This window comes from Callithrix jacchus, chromosome 4 (assembly GCF_049354715.1).
Source record: "Callithrix jacchus isolate 240 chromosome 4, calJac240_pri, whole genome shotgun sequence".
Taxonomy (NCBI): domain Eukaryota; kingdom Metazoa; phylum Chordata; class Mammalia; order Primates; family Cebidae; genus Callithrix; species Callithrix jacchus.
This window is the reverse complement of record NC_133505.1, coordinates 118,295,336-118,311,238: the sequence shown is the minus strand read 5'-3', so window position 1 is coordinate 118,311,238 and position 15,903 is coordinate 118,295,336. Positions and strand designations below refer to the sequence as shown.

At 44.3% G+C, this 15,903-nt stretch overlaps 1 protein-coding gene across 1 annotated transcript in view; it reads right to left on the bottom strand.

The window, feature by feature from the left end:
- CCN6 (cellular communication network factor 6) overlaps nt 1–15,247 on the bottom strand; it is a 29,694-nt gene extending 14,447 nt beyond the window's left edge. Inside the window, exons 1-3 of the mRNA XM_035296543.3 lie at nt 14,888–15,247; nt 10,173–10,296; nt 1,502–3,273 (exon numbers count right to left, since the gene is read on the bottom strand). Of these exons, the coding sequence (XP_035152434.3) occupies nt 1,502–1,648 (147 nt within the window). The 5' untranslated portion in view covers nt 1,649–3,273; nt 10,173–10,296; nt 14,888–15,247. The remainder of the gene's footprint in view (nt 1–1,501; nt 3,274–10,172; nt 10,297–14,887) is intronic.
- Between the last annotated feature and the right edge of the window lie 656 nt (nt 15,248–15,903).

Here is a 15,903-nt window from a genome sequence, read left to right as displayed (position 1 = left end):
GTTTTGATGATTAAGATAATACCAAAAGCACTCTTGGGCCAGGCATGGTGGCTCACACCTGTAATCCCAGCACTTTGGGAGGCCAAGGTGGGCAGATCACTTGAGGCCAAGAGATCGAGACCAGCCTGGCCAACATGGCAAAAACTCATTTCTACTAAAAACACAAAAATTAGCTGGGCACAGTGGCACAGGCCTGTAATTCCAGCTACTCAGGAGGCTGAGGCAGGAGAATCGCTTGAACCCAGGAGGTGGAGGTTGCAGTGAGCCAAGATTGCACCACTGTACTCCAGCCTGAGCGTCAGAGTGAGACTCTGTCTCTAAATAAATAAAGCCCCCAGCACAGTTTTTGGCATATAGCAGATATTCAGTAAATGCTAGGTATTATAAGATATTTTATGAATTTATGAATTCATAAAAGCAAAGTTAAGCACAAAATAAGACATTCTTACCACTCTGTGTGTAACACCTTTCTGTGTTTGTTTATTTTGTACACATCTCTGTATGTTGGAATACTTGCTGTTTAAGAACATGTAGCCTCTCTCAATCCACAATGATAGTTCTTCTCAAGAACAGTGGCAGAGGAAACACACTGCCAAGGGGTGCACCCCTCCATGTGACAGCAGCAATGACCCAGACCACTGACGTTCTTATTGTGACTCTTTTGAAATTGTAAATCTCTCCATATATGGTATAACAATTTCCAATCCCTTGTTTCCTAAGATATATCTACTACTTACAGCCCCAATCAACTACTAACTCACAGACACACCCATGTTTTCTAAATCACCAGATTTCAAAAGCTCCATCCCCTGTGCCAAGGATAACCTCCACCGTGTAAATAAATCAACAATTAAGTCACCTTGTTTCCATCTTATTTAAAAAGACTAAGGCAGTGAATTGCTCATCATAAATTAAACTTCCTTTTGGCCCGTTGCTGGAAATATTTCCAAGCTTCCACAGACTGATTCTCTTTCAGGAAGTGAGAAACACATGGATTGAGGAAAGACAAAGTAAGAGAACGCTTTCAAAATGTAAATGTTTGTTCCAAAGTGCTCCTTTCAAACAAGGACAAGCTTCACTGGAAAAAGTCGCTGTCAAGATTCGTTTTTCCAGGGGCTCTTTGCACAGTTTGCAAACAGCTATGGAAAGTTGAGCCTCCGCCTGGAACTGGCATGGAGAGAGAGTTTCCCATACCGTGCCAGGCTGTGCCTTAGGCTCTGCTACAAAAATCTATAGGAAAGTGTGGGGCTGTTCAAACATAGTGAAAGGGGACTTTGGTGCCATTACCTGAAAGGGAGAAACGTTTTACGTTTCTTGCATGAAGTCAAGAACTAACACAGAACTCTTTGGAGAGGAAAATGGCTTCCTATTTCTTATGAAGTATTTCCACAGGCCATTTATCCTCCCTCTTTCCCCATCTTCATTTTGTTTAGCTTTTGGCCTGAAACACTAAGAATGATTGTAGTCTCCGGAGGGGAAAGAGTCGGGAGAAAGGACTTACCTGTGCCAGGCTGGCAAGGAGAAGAGTGAAGAAGAGGAGCCCCCGCATGTCGCTGGGACCGTGGAGCCACGGTGAGGGGTAGAGAAGTCGCTGCTTATTCATTGCTCCGGGTGCACAAAGCTCCCCTGTCTCCTCTGCAAACCCCATGCACCTCCCACACTACCCACTTGCAGCCTGCACTTTCATTTTTAAGGATCCGTTTGAACACCCTGTTTACTTTCATGGGATTCTTCTAATACCTGCCTTCGTAGTGAGTGTGACACAGGTCAGAAGTGGGCGAGCACTTTCCTCCCGGGACTCACGAGGGCAGGGCAGGTAGTGACTGTTCTGACTGACTGTGCCACCTGCTCCTGGAGAGCAGAGCCTGCCCGGACAACAGGTGGGGGTCCCATGTCATTCCCTTCCTTGCCCTCAGCTTCTCCATCTGTGTTTGCCCTGCTCCGGGTCTTCTCTGGGCTGCTTCCTTCTCCCCCTTCACCCTCACGGACAGAGTGCAGGCCTGGGCGCCCCACAGCACCCATCACAGCATAGCTCTGGCTTTCCCCGTCCATGTTAATGACAGGCTCTCGAAGGACCCTGACTCCACCCACTCAGATTCTCTCGGAGGTGCCCACGGTGCCCTGGGCTCACCTTTATCCCTACACCTTTCTCACACCAGGTGGACTGTGGGTGGAAAAACTACAGATGGAGCAGGGGGCGGACTCCTACAGTACCCAGCCTGAGAGATGCCTTTTTCTGTGGCCACAGTTCCGTGACAGATGACAATGAAGTTAAACTCCATTTTTCCGGACCTAAAATCAAACAGTTACACAGGTAGCAATCATTCCTTTAATGAATGAAGATTAAACATAAAATGTTGACAGGTTTGTAGTGCTTCTCATCTTCATACTCACCTCCCTGACACGTGTGGCCACCAGCCCATCTCCTTTGCCATCACGTGTGGCCTTCTCTTCTCCATGTTCCCAGCCCAGGTCTGTGTTCTCACCTTCACTTGCCACTGCACTGGCACTTTGTCCCTCTCAGATCCAGTGTCCAACCCACTGCCTGCCCCATCCCAAGGCCTGTTTCTAGTTCCTTTGACTTGGTACCTATCCCGCCTTTTCCTGCTGCCTTACCTATCCTATACCCATCACTCACCTTCGTTTCTGCTCAAGACGGTCACTACTGTATAAAGACAATGTCAAGCCTCGCTCAGGCCTGAGCTGAGGGCCTGGGAAAAAGCAGGCTGTACTCTGCCACAGAGAATCTGTGGAGAACCACGGATACCCTAAAACCTGCAGGCCACACATAGCTTACTAAGGAGTCAGTTAAACTATAAGTATATGCACATTGAACGACAAGGAATACCCAGCGTAGTTAGGCTGTCAGTGTCTTATCCTGCTTCCCTAAGATATAGGACAAAACCAGAGAATGGAGTAGTGAAGAAAATGTGTCTGTTTTGGTCCAATCTGATGTTTTATCTTCTTGGTTCACACCACTGATCTGTGGGTTCCCAGCCTCAGTGATTCCCACACCACACAGGCCATCAGGATGGATAATTTCATGTTTCTGGTTTGTCTATCAAAAGCAGAGGAGTTGCAGCCTAGCACTGGGGTATTCATCAGCTGTATCACTCCAGCTCCAACTCTCTCAGTTCCACATATAGTAATGCACATATCTGTGAAATGTTTGAACTTAAGGAGTTTCACCCTCCTCCCATTTGCTCTCTGTGAAATTCTGGCAGCAGCAGGCATTTTTCCAGAATCATCTTCTGTCCCTCTGCCATCTCATTGCTGTGGAGCAAGAAAAGACAGATGTCAACCATCCTTGCCTCTTGGTAGGAAAGGAACATCTTGCTTGAGAAGTAACCTGCAAAACGTCCCCCAGTTCCAGAACACACTGTCTCTGGGTTACTCACTCTAGCATGTGTTCAGACATTGTTAGCTGTGGGACTCCCATTTACCTCTTTCCAGCCTACTATGGGTAGACTCAGTGAATATGGTATTTTTAGAGGTTGGGGCTGCTATTTTGAACCTTACGCAATAAAAGCTATCACAGTGTGTGTCCTGCTCTGAGCACGTGTTCCCATTATCTCATTTAACAGAGGCTCATCTGTCTAGGAGTTCATTTCACAAGTACTCAGTTTGTGATGTATGTGCAAATAGACATGGCGCTAAGCATAACTCAATGTGTACCATGTTTTATGATTTACAAAGAAGTTTCCCATGTATTATATTTTTTAATTTTACAGCTCAGTGAGGTGGGCAAAAGCAGTATTACCATCCTCATTTAACAGATTAAAAAGCGAAAGCTAAGCGATTATACTTGGTCAATAAAACACACTTAACCTCTGCCCTCTACAGCTAAATAATCTGCTGGTAGAGAAGACGCTGAACAAATAAATGCACAAAATATCTGTCATTGAGAGTTGAACAAAGACTAAATAGTAGAAAAGAAGAAACTATGAGAGAGAACGACAGGTGGGAGCTAATTTAGATTGGGGCAGAGAAGACATCTGAGAAAGTGATATATGGAGTCGAGAGATGAAGCCAAGTGAAGACTCAGGAGGTGACTCACAGCCAGGCATCTTTCCCCAGCAAGATGCACACCCTAATGGTGATAAGCTCCCCACACAGAGCACATCCCACTTCTCCTCCCATAAGATTCTAAAACCATTCCATTAGGAACATTATCACAGCTAGAATAGTCCCTTCTCCTGGGAGTACCGGCCATCCGGGCAGGTAGCGTTCAGAGCTCATGCCTGTGGTCTCGGCACAGTATGAGTGAGTCTTCCTTTCCTCATTCCCACTTTTCTTATCTTCCTATCTGACTGGTTGTGGAGAAGGGAATATTGACAGCCTTGAGAAAAGAGACAAATATCATTTATATAAGTAATGTATTGAATGTGTGCTATGAGGGGGGTCAGTATTTGCTCCTGTGAAACTCACAGCCTGGGCAACACAGTGAGACTCCATCTTTACAAAAGAGAAATCAAAAAATTAGCCAGGTGTGGTGGTGTGTGCCTGTAGTCCTAGCTACTTGGGAAGCTGAGACGGGAAGATTGCTTGAGCCCAGGAGGTTGAGGCTGCAGTGAGCTATGATCACACCCCTACACTCCAGCCTGGGAAACAGAGAGAAACCCTGTCTCCAAAACAAAAAAAAAAAGGGGGTGTAATAATAAGAGCTAACATTTAGTGGGTGTCACTGTGTCTCAATATTGTACTGAGTGTGGCATACGTATTAACTCATCTGATCCTTCAACAACACTGTGCCTGTGTGCTATTATCACCATCTTTGGTTTACTTATTAGGAAACTGGAGCAAGGTCACATGGTTAACAAGAGGTAGAATCAAGATTCCAAGAACTTCGTTGCCAGGCTCTGCTGCTCTCTGCATGGCTGATAAATGACACCATGATCAGTAGCAGGATGACTTATTGAAAAATCAATTTGCATTGAGTTCTCAGTATTTCTCATCCACCTGCTCACCTCCTGAATTTCAAGAAGTTAGCGAGGCCCCTTAGGGTTCCCTCCTATCCATCCTCTAAGCACACGGTGGAAGCTGCGGGAATGCTTTATCTTGCCTTTTGAGATCCTGCCTCGTTCTCACTGGTGAGAGGTGATGCTGGGAGAGGAGAGGGAGGAAGAGGAGTGCAGCTGAGAGCTGGGTAAGGACTGGGCATTCAGGCCTCCCCGTGCAGCAGCCCAGGAAAGCAGCTAGAGCTCAGAGGGACTTGATGATTAACGGTGCTTCCAGGAGACTGACCCAGTACCAGAGTGCCGTGCACTGGCAAGTTCCTCGAAGAACTTTGTGAGGATGCAAAGCCTCAAGTGTCTATGCAGACTTGGACCACACAGTTATCGGAGGAAAACTTAGGAACTGATGATCAGAGGCCTGGCCTCTTTTCTAGGCACCTTGTAGGCCTGCTGGACTCTTGTCCAACCCCCGCTCGTGGTGGCAGTGGTGTGGGTGGGTGGTCATGATGGTGGCCATGGTATTGGGGTGCAGAGAAATGCACCAACGACACCTCAGAACAAATCCACCGCAGGATGGAGGCAGGGGAGGAGGGCTCAGAGTCTGCTTTAATTTGAATTAAAGGAAATGAAGTTGTGAAGTCATACTCATACTTGCTACAAATACCCTAAGCTTCACAAAACTGCCATTCTCCTGGAGTATGGACTCTCCCCTGAAAATTCACAGAATTCAGAACCAAAACCAAAGCTGCAGCATCTGGACCATCTCCCACAGCTCTGTGTCCACTCCTGGCTGGGCCTGCAACTGGGTCTCTAACCATGTAGCAACTCTGCCTGCCGGGTGCTACTGCAGGCCCAACAAGGCTGAAGGACGTTTGCATGTAGGTGCTCAAAAGAAACCTGGTGATTTAAAAGGCAATCCCTTTAAGTCACCTTATGCTACATACTGTATACTACCAAAGCTAAGCATGTCTGTAATTTTGCATACATTTATCCATTGCATCCTTTTCTGCCATTTGCAAACTATTACCAATTACAGTCACATGTTGCTTAAAGACAGGGACATGTTCTAAGATGTATGTTGTTAGGTAATTTTGTCATGGTGCAAACATCTTAAAGTTAACTGACACAGACCTACATGGTGTAGTCTGCTACATACCCAGGCTGTATGGCAGAGCTTGTTGCTCTAGGCTACAAACCTGTACAGCCCGTTACAGGACTAAATATTGTCGGCAATTATAGCACAATGGTACGTATTTGTGTATCTAAACATATAAGAGGTACAGTAAAAAATCATATCAAAGATTTTAAATGGTCCGCCTGTGTAAGACATTTGCCATGAATGGAGCTTGCAGGCAGGAAGTTGCTCTGGGTGAGTGACTGAGTGGTGAGTGAATGGGAAGGCCTAGGCCTTTCCTGTGCTCTGCTGTAGTCCTATGAACAAACAGATTTGGTGTAGCCTATTTTTTATTCGATAATAAATTAACCTTAGCTTACTGTGACTTTTTTACTTTATGGACTTTTTAACTTTTTTAAAACTTTTTGATTTTTTTTGAGATGGTCTCATTCTGTCGCTTGGGCTAGAGTGCAGTGGTGCGATCTCAGATCACTGCAACCTCCACCTCCCAAGTTCAGGCAATTCTCCTGCCTCAGGCCCCCAAGTAGCTGGGATTACAGGTGCATACCACCACATCTGGCTAATTTTTGTATTTTTAGTAGAGGTAGGGTTCCATCATGTTGGCCAGGCTGGTCTCAAACCTCAAATGATCCACCCACCTTGGCCTCCCAAAGTGTTGAGATTACAGGCATGAGCCACTGCACCTGGCCAACTTTTTGATACTTTTATAACACAGCTTAAAACACATTGTACTGCTTTATAAATAAATAAATAATATTGATTATAAATAAATTATATCTTTATTCTGTATGCTTTTTCCTTTTAAAATTTTTTAAATTAAAAACTAAGACACAAACACCCACATTAGCCTAGGCCTGCAAAGGGTGAGGATCATCAATATCACTTTCTTTTCACCTCCACATCCTGTCCCACTGGAAGGCCTTCAGGGGCAAAAACATGCTGGAGCTGTCAGCTCCTATGATAACAATGCCTTCTTCTAAAATACCTCCGGAAGGACCTGCCTGGGGCTGTGTTATAGCTAACTTTTTTAATAAGTAGAAGGATTACGCTCTAAAATAATGATAAAAATATAGTAGAGTAAATATGTAAATCAGTAATGCAGTCATTTATTATCAAATATATACTGTACGTAATTGTATGTGCTATACTTCTTTTTCTTTTTTTCAGATTGTCGCCTGGGCTGGAGTGCAGTGGTGCAATTTTGGCTCGCTGCAACCTCCTCCTCCCAGGTTCAAGCAATTCTCCTTGCCCCAGCCTCCCAAGTAGCTGGGACTACAGGTGCCTGCCACCATGCTGAGCTAATATTGTTTGTATATTTATACAGACGGGGTTTCACTATGTTGGCCAGGCTGGTCTCGAACTCCTGACCTCGTAATTTGCCCACCTAGGCCTCCCAAAGTGCTGGGATTACAGGCGTGAGCCACCACACCCGGCCCTATGTTCTCTACCTTTATACGACTGGCAGCGCAGTCGCTTTGTTTACACCAGCATCACCACAAACATCTAATGCATTGCACTGTGATGTTGGAGTGGCTATGACATCACTAAATGATTGGAATTTTTCGGCTACATTATAACCTTATGAGATCACTTTTGAATATGTGGTCAGTCATTTACTAAAACGTCATTAGGTGATGTGACTGTATTGCACATCTCACCTTTTCTCTATATGCCTTTCTGTTAAAAGCATCCCATTTTTTTACAAAGCCCTAGTCTCAAGATCCCAACATGACTCTAGTCATAAGTACATGAGAGAGTAAGTTTGTTTTCTCTTCTTCCTCCACTAATGTGTATAGAAGCCTTGTTAATCAACACCTGTGCATTCTCTGAGGGGCTGTTCTGTGTGTGCTAAGGTGCTGCCAATGCCCCCCACCATGGATGGAGGGGCAAAGAGTCACAAGGCTCTGTTTGGTCTCCTATCTAACTTTTAATAAACCAGGTCCAAAAATGAGCAACACTTGACCACCACAAATTGCTCTGCCCAGCCATCTGCGTGGGGCTTGGGTCAGAGCCTCCTTGAAAATAAGCAGGTGTCCTCCTTCTAAGGGCATTTTAAGGCATCAGGCTTTCGCCCATGGAAAACAAGGCCAAATATCTCAGAGGGATATAATTCATTTTGTCACTTGGCCTTGTTAGTCTGGTTTGCAGGGGGAGCTCTGTGTGGGGAAACAGGGCTGAGTTAATCAGAGGCAGACACTGAGCCAACCACAAGCGAAGGAGAAGGGAGAGAAGAAAAAATTTTTAGTATTTCCAAATGTGAGTGAAGCTAATCTTTCAGAGAAGGAAAAGTATGCATAATGCGGTGTGTCATTCCTGATTTGTAAAATGGTTGCACATGTGAATCATAATTCAATTAGATGGGAACAGTGACAGGCATCCTGGACTTGGAGTCAGAAGACCCTCATTCACATTCAAGCTCTGCTACTTTTCTGAGCTCACTCATCTCAGATAATTTCCATCAGGCCTCCCTGCCTCCCAGCTTCCTACCTTCCCTAGTCCAGCCTCAACATTGCTATTTGATCTCTTTTCGTTAAACACAAATTTAATCATGTCACTCTCCCATTCAAAACCCCTTTTCACTCCCTCTGGAATAAAAGGTAGTTCCTGGAAAACAGGGTAGAAGGCCTTCCACAACAAAACAACCTCACCCCTGTGCTCTCCTTGCCTCACCTGCCAGCTCAGGCAGCACAGACCTGTTGTGCTGTGAGTCCCCCAGCTGCTTGCTTTTGCTTATGTGATTCTACCAGGACAATCCTGCCCACTGCTTTACCTGATGAACAGTTTGCACAAGTGACTTCTCCCCTGAGAAGCCTTCCTAACCAGCTCCTACAGCAAAGCTCCTCAAGCATTAGTCTGTCACCCTGCCCTTGTAAAACCTGTACTGCAATTATCTGTTTAGATGCAGGGTTGCAGGATTTTGCTTATAAAAATAATGATAATAATATATGCCAGTTAACTGCTTTAGCACATATGGGAGACACTTACACTAAAAACAAATTTCTTGTTAACCTGAAATTCAGATTTAACTGGGCACATGTTTATATGGCTTGTCCCTACTAGACTGGGTCACTGAAAATAGAGACTCAACCATCATCATAGCCTTGTTACCCACAACACGACTGACCTACAGCAGGGGCTTGGTAAATATTTAGAGTTTCCTGCCTTAAAATTACTAATCTGACAAGCAAATGAATAAACACTGCGCTCACTTTTTTTTTTGCCTTCTTAAGTGAGATCTACATTAAGTGAGATCTAGATTTTGCAGAAGGCTAAAAGTTACCCTTCTGCAAAATCTAGATTGCAGTCTCAACCTGCTATGAGCCCCTGCGGATGCTAGATGGCGCGATGGGCTAATAGACCAGACCTGCTCTGGGGTCCCGGAGCCCCTACATAAAAGCAGGCGCTTCCTCTGCGGCAGAGCCCTGCATTATTGATTGTGACGCTGCTGCAGAGGCGGGAGGAGCCCGCCGCCATCTCGGCAAGTCTGCAGTATTGGGAACATGCCTTTAGCATCCTTTTCTCTGTCTGCAAAAAGTCCCTCGATGGCTGGAGAGAGCTCTCTGTTACACACATGATTGTTTTCATTCATAGGAAAATCAGACCTTCCCATAGTCAGAATCATTTTCATTTCACATCGTCATTCTGAATAGCGGCACCAAAGAATAGCAGCTGTACTTTTTGAAACCACTGCCTTTGAATCGGCACCTATCGTAAAATATAACCAAGTCACTGAAAGGCAAAATAGTCTGGGGCGGTGGGGGAAATTCATCATCTCTTTAGGTTTCTCAACTACAAAACATTCTTATAAAAATAGATGAAAGTACTACTGGCATAAAATAGTTTCACGATATTGATTTAACCACGGCCCTATTTTCAGCCGGCGTTCATTGGAACCGGAAATCTGCATCTTGGAACTGAAAAGCGCTGATCTGAAACTAAACCGTGGGTGGGGCCTCCACGCCGTCCCCGCCGTGGCACTCTTCCCTCCCGGCCAGCAGAGGGCGCTCAACAGGCAGTCAAAGGGACTCTTGCCTATGCAAACATTTTATTGTAGCAGAGAACTGAGATGTCTATTTACTCACCAGTGCTTTTATTCAGCCAGTGCCTTTCTTTGAATATAGATGTGCTGATTAGAGTGCTGTATTGTTCCCTCTCTTGGTGAACCACACAGACAATGCATCCTCCATGTTGTCTCATTTGAGTTTCCTTTGTGAAATGAGAATTTAAAGACAGTGTAAAGCATCTTGACTAAAGAATCTTAGATTCTGTACTAATAACCATCAAATATAATCCAACAACACATTTAAAGCAACTTTTCCTCGTTGAATCTTTCCCAAGCATTTTGCTTCTTTTCATTAGAAACACTTTCCCTTTCTTTGTGTGCCTGTGTCTCAATGGTTTTAGTAATATTTGCTCAAATTGTGTAGTTATCATGATACAATTAAGTGGAATGAACAGGTTAGGAAAGAGGCAAACAACACACTGTGGGCCTACTAAAGAGGAGCCTCCTGTCCTACCAGCTGTGAGCGCTCAGTGAGCTCAGGGCATGTTTGTATGTTTCACAAAAGAAACGAAGAGTTAATCACCAGGTACCTGGCGGTCAGTCAAGACAGCTTCCACCTGAATTCAGAAAGGTTATCATCATTGTTTAAAAGAAACACACACACACACACACACACCCCACTCAGCCAAATCCACATGTAATGTAATTGAATCAATTGCTAAATCAAATATTGTCTTTAGACTTGAGAGAACAAAGCTTAGCTCACACTCACACACACTAGGACTGTTCATTGATGAGGCTCATCCACCAAAGACTCTCTAAAGTGAACCTCTTGTCACAATTCCAGAGTGTGGAAAGCAACTCTTCAGTCCTGGATGGTGGCTTTCAGAATGCCATCTGTGTCCAGTGTGTGCCAGTCACAAAGACACTGCCCTAACCCGCCCCTCAAATTTTATGTCCAAACTTAGTATGTCCAACTTCAGTAAGCAAGAATATCAGTTCTTAAACTCAGGTGCACAATAAATATCACATATTTTTGGAATCCTTTAAATCAAGTTGCATGTGACTCCAAGTCCCCCTTTTACTGAGCTGTTGGACAGCTGAATCATAATTATTATTGAGCACCTCCGCCATCCTGGTTTGGGTCAGGGTTCCAGGTCCCTGCAGCCCACAGGCAATGAATGGTTCCTTCAGGTTTGACAGCCCTGCTATTTCAACAACAGCCTTGGGGCATGAGAACATTCGTGCGCTGGAAGGTGCTATACCTAGGGACCAATCTCCCTGCTGGAGCACACTGCCAAGGAGAAGTGAGCCGCTCTCACTTTTGCAGGACCGCTGATCAGTCTTGGGGGCAGAGAATCTCTTCCAGCCACCTAGCTGCTCCCAAAATGTGCCTTTGCCTCCTCCCAGTCTAGGAATTTACTGTAAACAGTAATATCAGCTGTAAACCCTTTCAAACAGGATGGTGTCCCCACCCCCATCCCAATAAAACTAAGGAGCTGCAGAAACTAAATGTGTGGATTGGCACTGCATGGGAAAAAATTCTGTTATAATGGGAGAAAGTAATGCTAAAGATTCAAAGCCACTTTGATCAAAAACATTCTGTCTTTTCTGGACAGTTACAAAAAGAGGAAAGATGGAAACTTTCCCACCAGGGAGAACATGGGAACCCTGTTTCAGGACTCTTACTGCATTTCCATGTGTAAACACATTTTGTTAGCCGGCATTTTCAGTTCATACATTCCTTCGGTCCCACCTCTAATTAAGTAAGTGCATTACATTTTTAGTATCAGTAATAAATATCCCTTCAACCCCCCAAAAATGTCTATTGCCATTGTATATTTTTTCTGCAATAGAAAAGGAATAACTTAAGTTTATATGATGTAAATGTTGGCTTTGAGAAAATGAATAGGGAAGTGAGTCAGGAAGTAATCAACAGGAAACATAATGGTGGGAATGAAAGCTGGGACTCAACAACCCCTGGGATCTGGAGGGTGAACACAGGTCATCCGGCCACTTCCTTTAGGGAGCTCATTATTTCAGAGACAGCACACCATTGTTGAAACCCTGTGTAGCAGCACCACCCAGCAGAACTTTCAGCAACGAGGGAAATAGTCTATAATATAGAACTATACTGTGCTGTTGAGCATTTAAAATATGGCTTGTGACTGAGGAACCAAATTTTTTATTTTATTTAATTTTAATTAACTTAAGTTTAAATGGTCATACATGGCTAGTAGCGATCATGTTGATAGCATAACTCTGAAGTCTTTTTTCTTTTTTAATCCATAATTTATCCCTCACATATTTCCATAAATGTTTTTGTAAGCTAAGACAGCTTACCAAAAAATCAAGCACAGTATGAAACAGGAGAATTGAATTTTTTTTAATGATTGAAAAAAATAGTAAAAGAAGAGGAAAGCTCTGTAAAATAGGGAAGAGAACTAGACACTCTCAGACATGTGGAATGAATTAGTCAGTGCCTTTGAAAATTAAATGTATATTTAAAAAAAGATAGAAAATTAAATTTGTTTCTAAATTGCTGGGAAGTAAAGCAAAAATGAAAAGTCATGCCGGAGGCAAAGGTGAAATTTGTGTTAACAATTGTTTGGCTGCCCAGAAGCACTCAGTTCCTGAAAACCATCACCTTGCGCCTGAAGCCCTCACTCTCACCCATCTCTTCTCCTTGGTATGGCAGAGCCTTCTCTGGGTGAAACCCCTGGGACTTAACCCAAGCTGGCCACTGATAGTCCTTTCCTTGAGACATGACTCGAGACAGAGAAGTGTGGTGTCCCCATAGACTGATGGATGGATGGATGAGTGAAACTCGGGGTGAGTTGAGCTGAGGGACAGAGGACAGCGGTCAGCACCAAGGCAGGAGGAGACTTTGATGTGGTGAGTGTCAGTAGCACAGGCTCTGTATTCACACTTGTTCTCTTACTACAATAGCTGTGTGACATTGGACACGTGCCTTTACTTCCCCAGGCTTCCACCTCTGAAAAATTGAATAATTTTAGTTCAGATTTTACAGAGTTGTTGTAAAAATAAATAGATAAAATACAATGAAACTAAGTGGAAAAAATGCCTAGGACATAATAAATGCTCCACAAATTTTATCAATTATACGAATATTACAAGCAGAGTCCTGAGAGCATTCATGTTTTTGGATTTGTGTCATTCTCAAATTCCAAGCATTGACTCCATTGGATTCCATGAGCCATGCTCCTCCCCCACATCCTTTTTCCCTGTCTTATTGAGCCGTAATTGACAAATCTCTCCCATATCCTTAAATTAAAATTTCTGTTTTGCTTAAGCTAATTTGGATTGGGTTTCTGCTAACCGCCTCCAACAGAGTTCTCGGTTGTATGCCACCTTGTTTGGATGTCCAACTTGTCTTCCTCCCTATGCAGAAGGCCCGGTAAGCTGCAGTAGCACCTAACCTTTGCAGACTCTTCACAGGCAAGGGATATGGAATAGGAGAATGCAGATGGACCCATCATAGTAAAGATACCTTCGTTAGTGAACATTTGCCAAGCATGGGGTTGCCTATCACCCACACTGTCTTCCTACTTGGGAATAAACCTCCCAGAATACGCATCCTGGAGAGACGTGTGGCTCCATCTCCTATGATAGGATCTGGAAGTTGCCACATCGAGCTTTTCTCCATCCCTAGGCTCCATGCACTGTGTTCTTCTCTGATTCTAGGTAGGTAAGAACAGGAAGACCCACTGCCTAGCCCTGTTCCCAACACAGTAGATAAGAATTGTCTGTTGAGCAATGAATAAGGGAGCTAGTTAATGAGTTAATGTGGAAGCAGTAAACCAAAGCAGAATGAGGAGTCCACTGCTCGTGGGTACCAAGAAGGCAAGTGTTTGCCCTGGAATGTCAGCCTTGCCATAAGCTTGATAATGGAGAAAGGGCCGGGCTGATGAACCAAAAAAATCTACTCATCACAAAAATATGAGGTTACTGGTCTGTTTCTTTTTCATGATGAGAAACGTTTACAAGGTAAACGTTGTGTTAAAGTAATGAGCACACCTTGCATGAGACAGACGCGCACTATGAACCAGTCATTGATGGAGCAAGTTATGATCCTGTTTGACGGTGGAGCTAGATGCACCAACACAGTCACAGGAGTTCACCACTGGCGTCTGTGGGGTCTCTGACTCTTCACTCTGCATTCATCCAGCTCAGCTCCCATGGGCCTCTGAAGTGGCAGACTCACCCCTACCTGGCTCATACGCATTTGGATGATTTAGTTCATCTTTCGGGGCCTCCATTTCTGATATTCCCCCACTCTTCACTAAATACAAAACAAAGAAGGAAAAGAACCATTTCTGACAATGTTTATCATCTATAGAAATAAAATTATATTTCTGTTCTTTTCTGCTTCTTAATGCATAAGGGAACACAGCCAGATAGATTTCCACGAATTTGGGGTCCCCCAACTTAAAATATTGACTAACTGGTGTTTGAAAAGGGTACTGTGGGGGCCCCTGAAGGCTCCTTCGAGAGGTAGGCAGCCATCCTCTGGGGAAGCAGGACAGAGGCATAGGAGCCAGGCTGACTGCGCCTATGGGACTGAGATAAAGTCAGAGGCAGGTGTGCAGCAGGCCCTCTGGTTCACAGGCTTCCAGTGAGAGGAGCTGCTCTTCACCAGGCACCTCCAGTCTAGCCCAATGCTCTTAGGCTGCAGTGCTCCTACAGATCACCCAGGCATCAGGACCCGGTTCTGGGTGGGGCAGGAAACTCTGCCTTTCTAACCAGCACTGGTGGTTCTCGGAGCCTACTTACAGTTGGAGGTTTAAGCACCAAGATGAGCAGCACAGATGGTTATTTACTTATCGATTTCCCAGAGTAATTTCCCGTACAGCAGATACATTCAATAAAAGAAACCTGGAATCTGGAAGAAAAGAATCATTTCACACACAAGCATCCCCACTTGCCTGAAGCAGTGGCTCTCAGCTTTGCTGAAACTGGAATCCTGTGGGGAATTCACAATATCCCAGTGCCCAGGCCCCACCCCAGACCCATGACATCAGCGTCTCCAGGGGTGAGACCCAGGCATCAGGATGTTTTAAAGCTCCCTGGGTGATTCCGATGTGCAGCCAGGGTTGAGACTAGCTACCCTAAATCAACTATTTCCCATGAGTCACTGGCACGAACTGACAGCTCTACCTTCCGGTTCCTTCAGCTGGCTTCCTGTGCCTGCAATGGTGACATCGCAAGTCTGCTAAAGCCATGTCCCCCCTTAGATTTGGAGGTGCCAGTCATCAGCCCATTTGACACGGAGCCTATTTCTATGGGCATCTAGGTCTCTGCTATCTGCCAGGACACAGCTCCCAAAGGATGTTCTGCACAACACAGATTCCCCAGAGATGCTCACAGATGCTATTCAAAACAGGGAATAAATGCATTATGATTAAAGTAGTTTGGTTAAAGTCAAATAATTTATTTACTGAGAGACTTTTCAAATCCTTTAATTACCCAGTGCACTCATCCCCAATAGGAAGATATGACAGGCAACATTTTCCAAATAAATTTGACCATAAAAACATTTTTTAAAGAAAAAGGAAAATCCAGGAAACAGGCTTTGGAACATACTGCTCCCCCAGGGTATAATTTAAACTTTAAATTGTTTGGATGTTTCTTAATATTTTCAATATTGTTATTGATCAATTTTACTCAATTAACTAGTGTTTTTACAGGTAACTACGTTATGCTCTCTGTGCTGTATTAGGTACTGGGAGATGTAATTCACATGAAATGATTAGAAAATAGCTTCACTTAACTGAGTTACATTTTTAAAA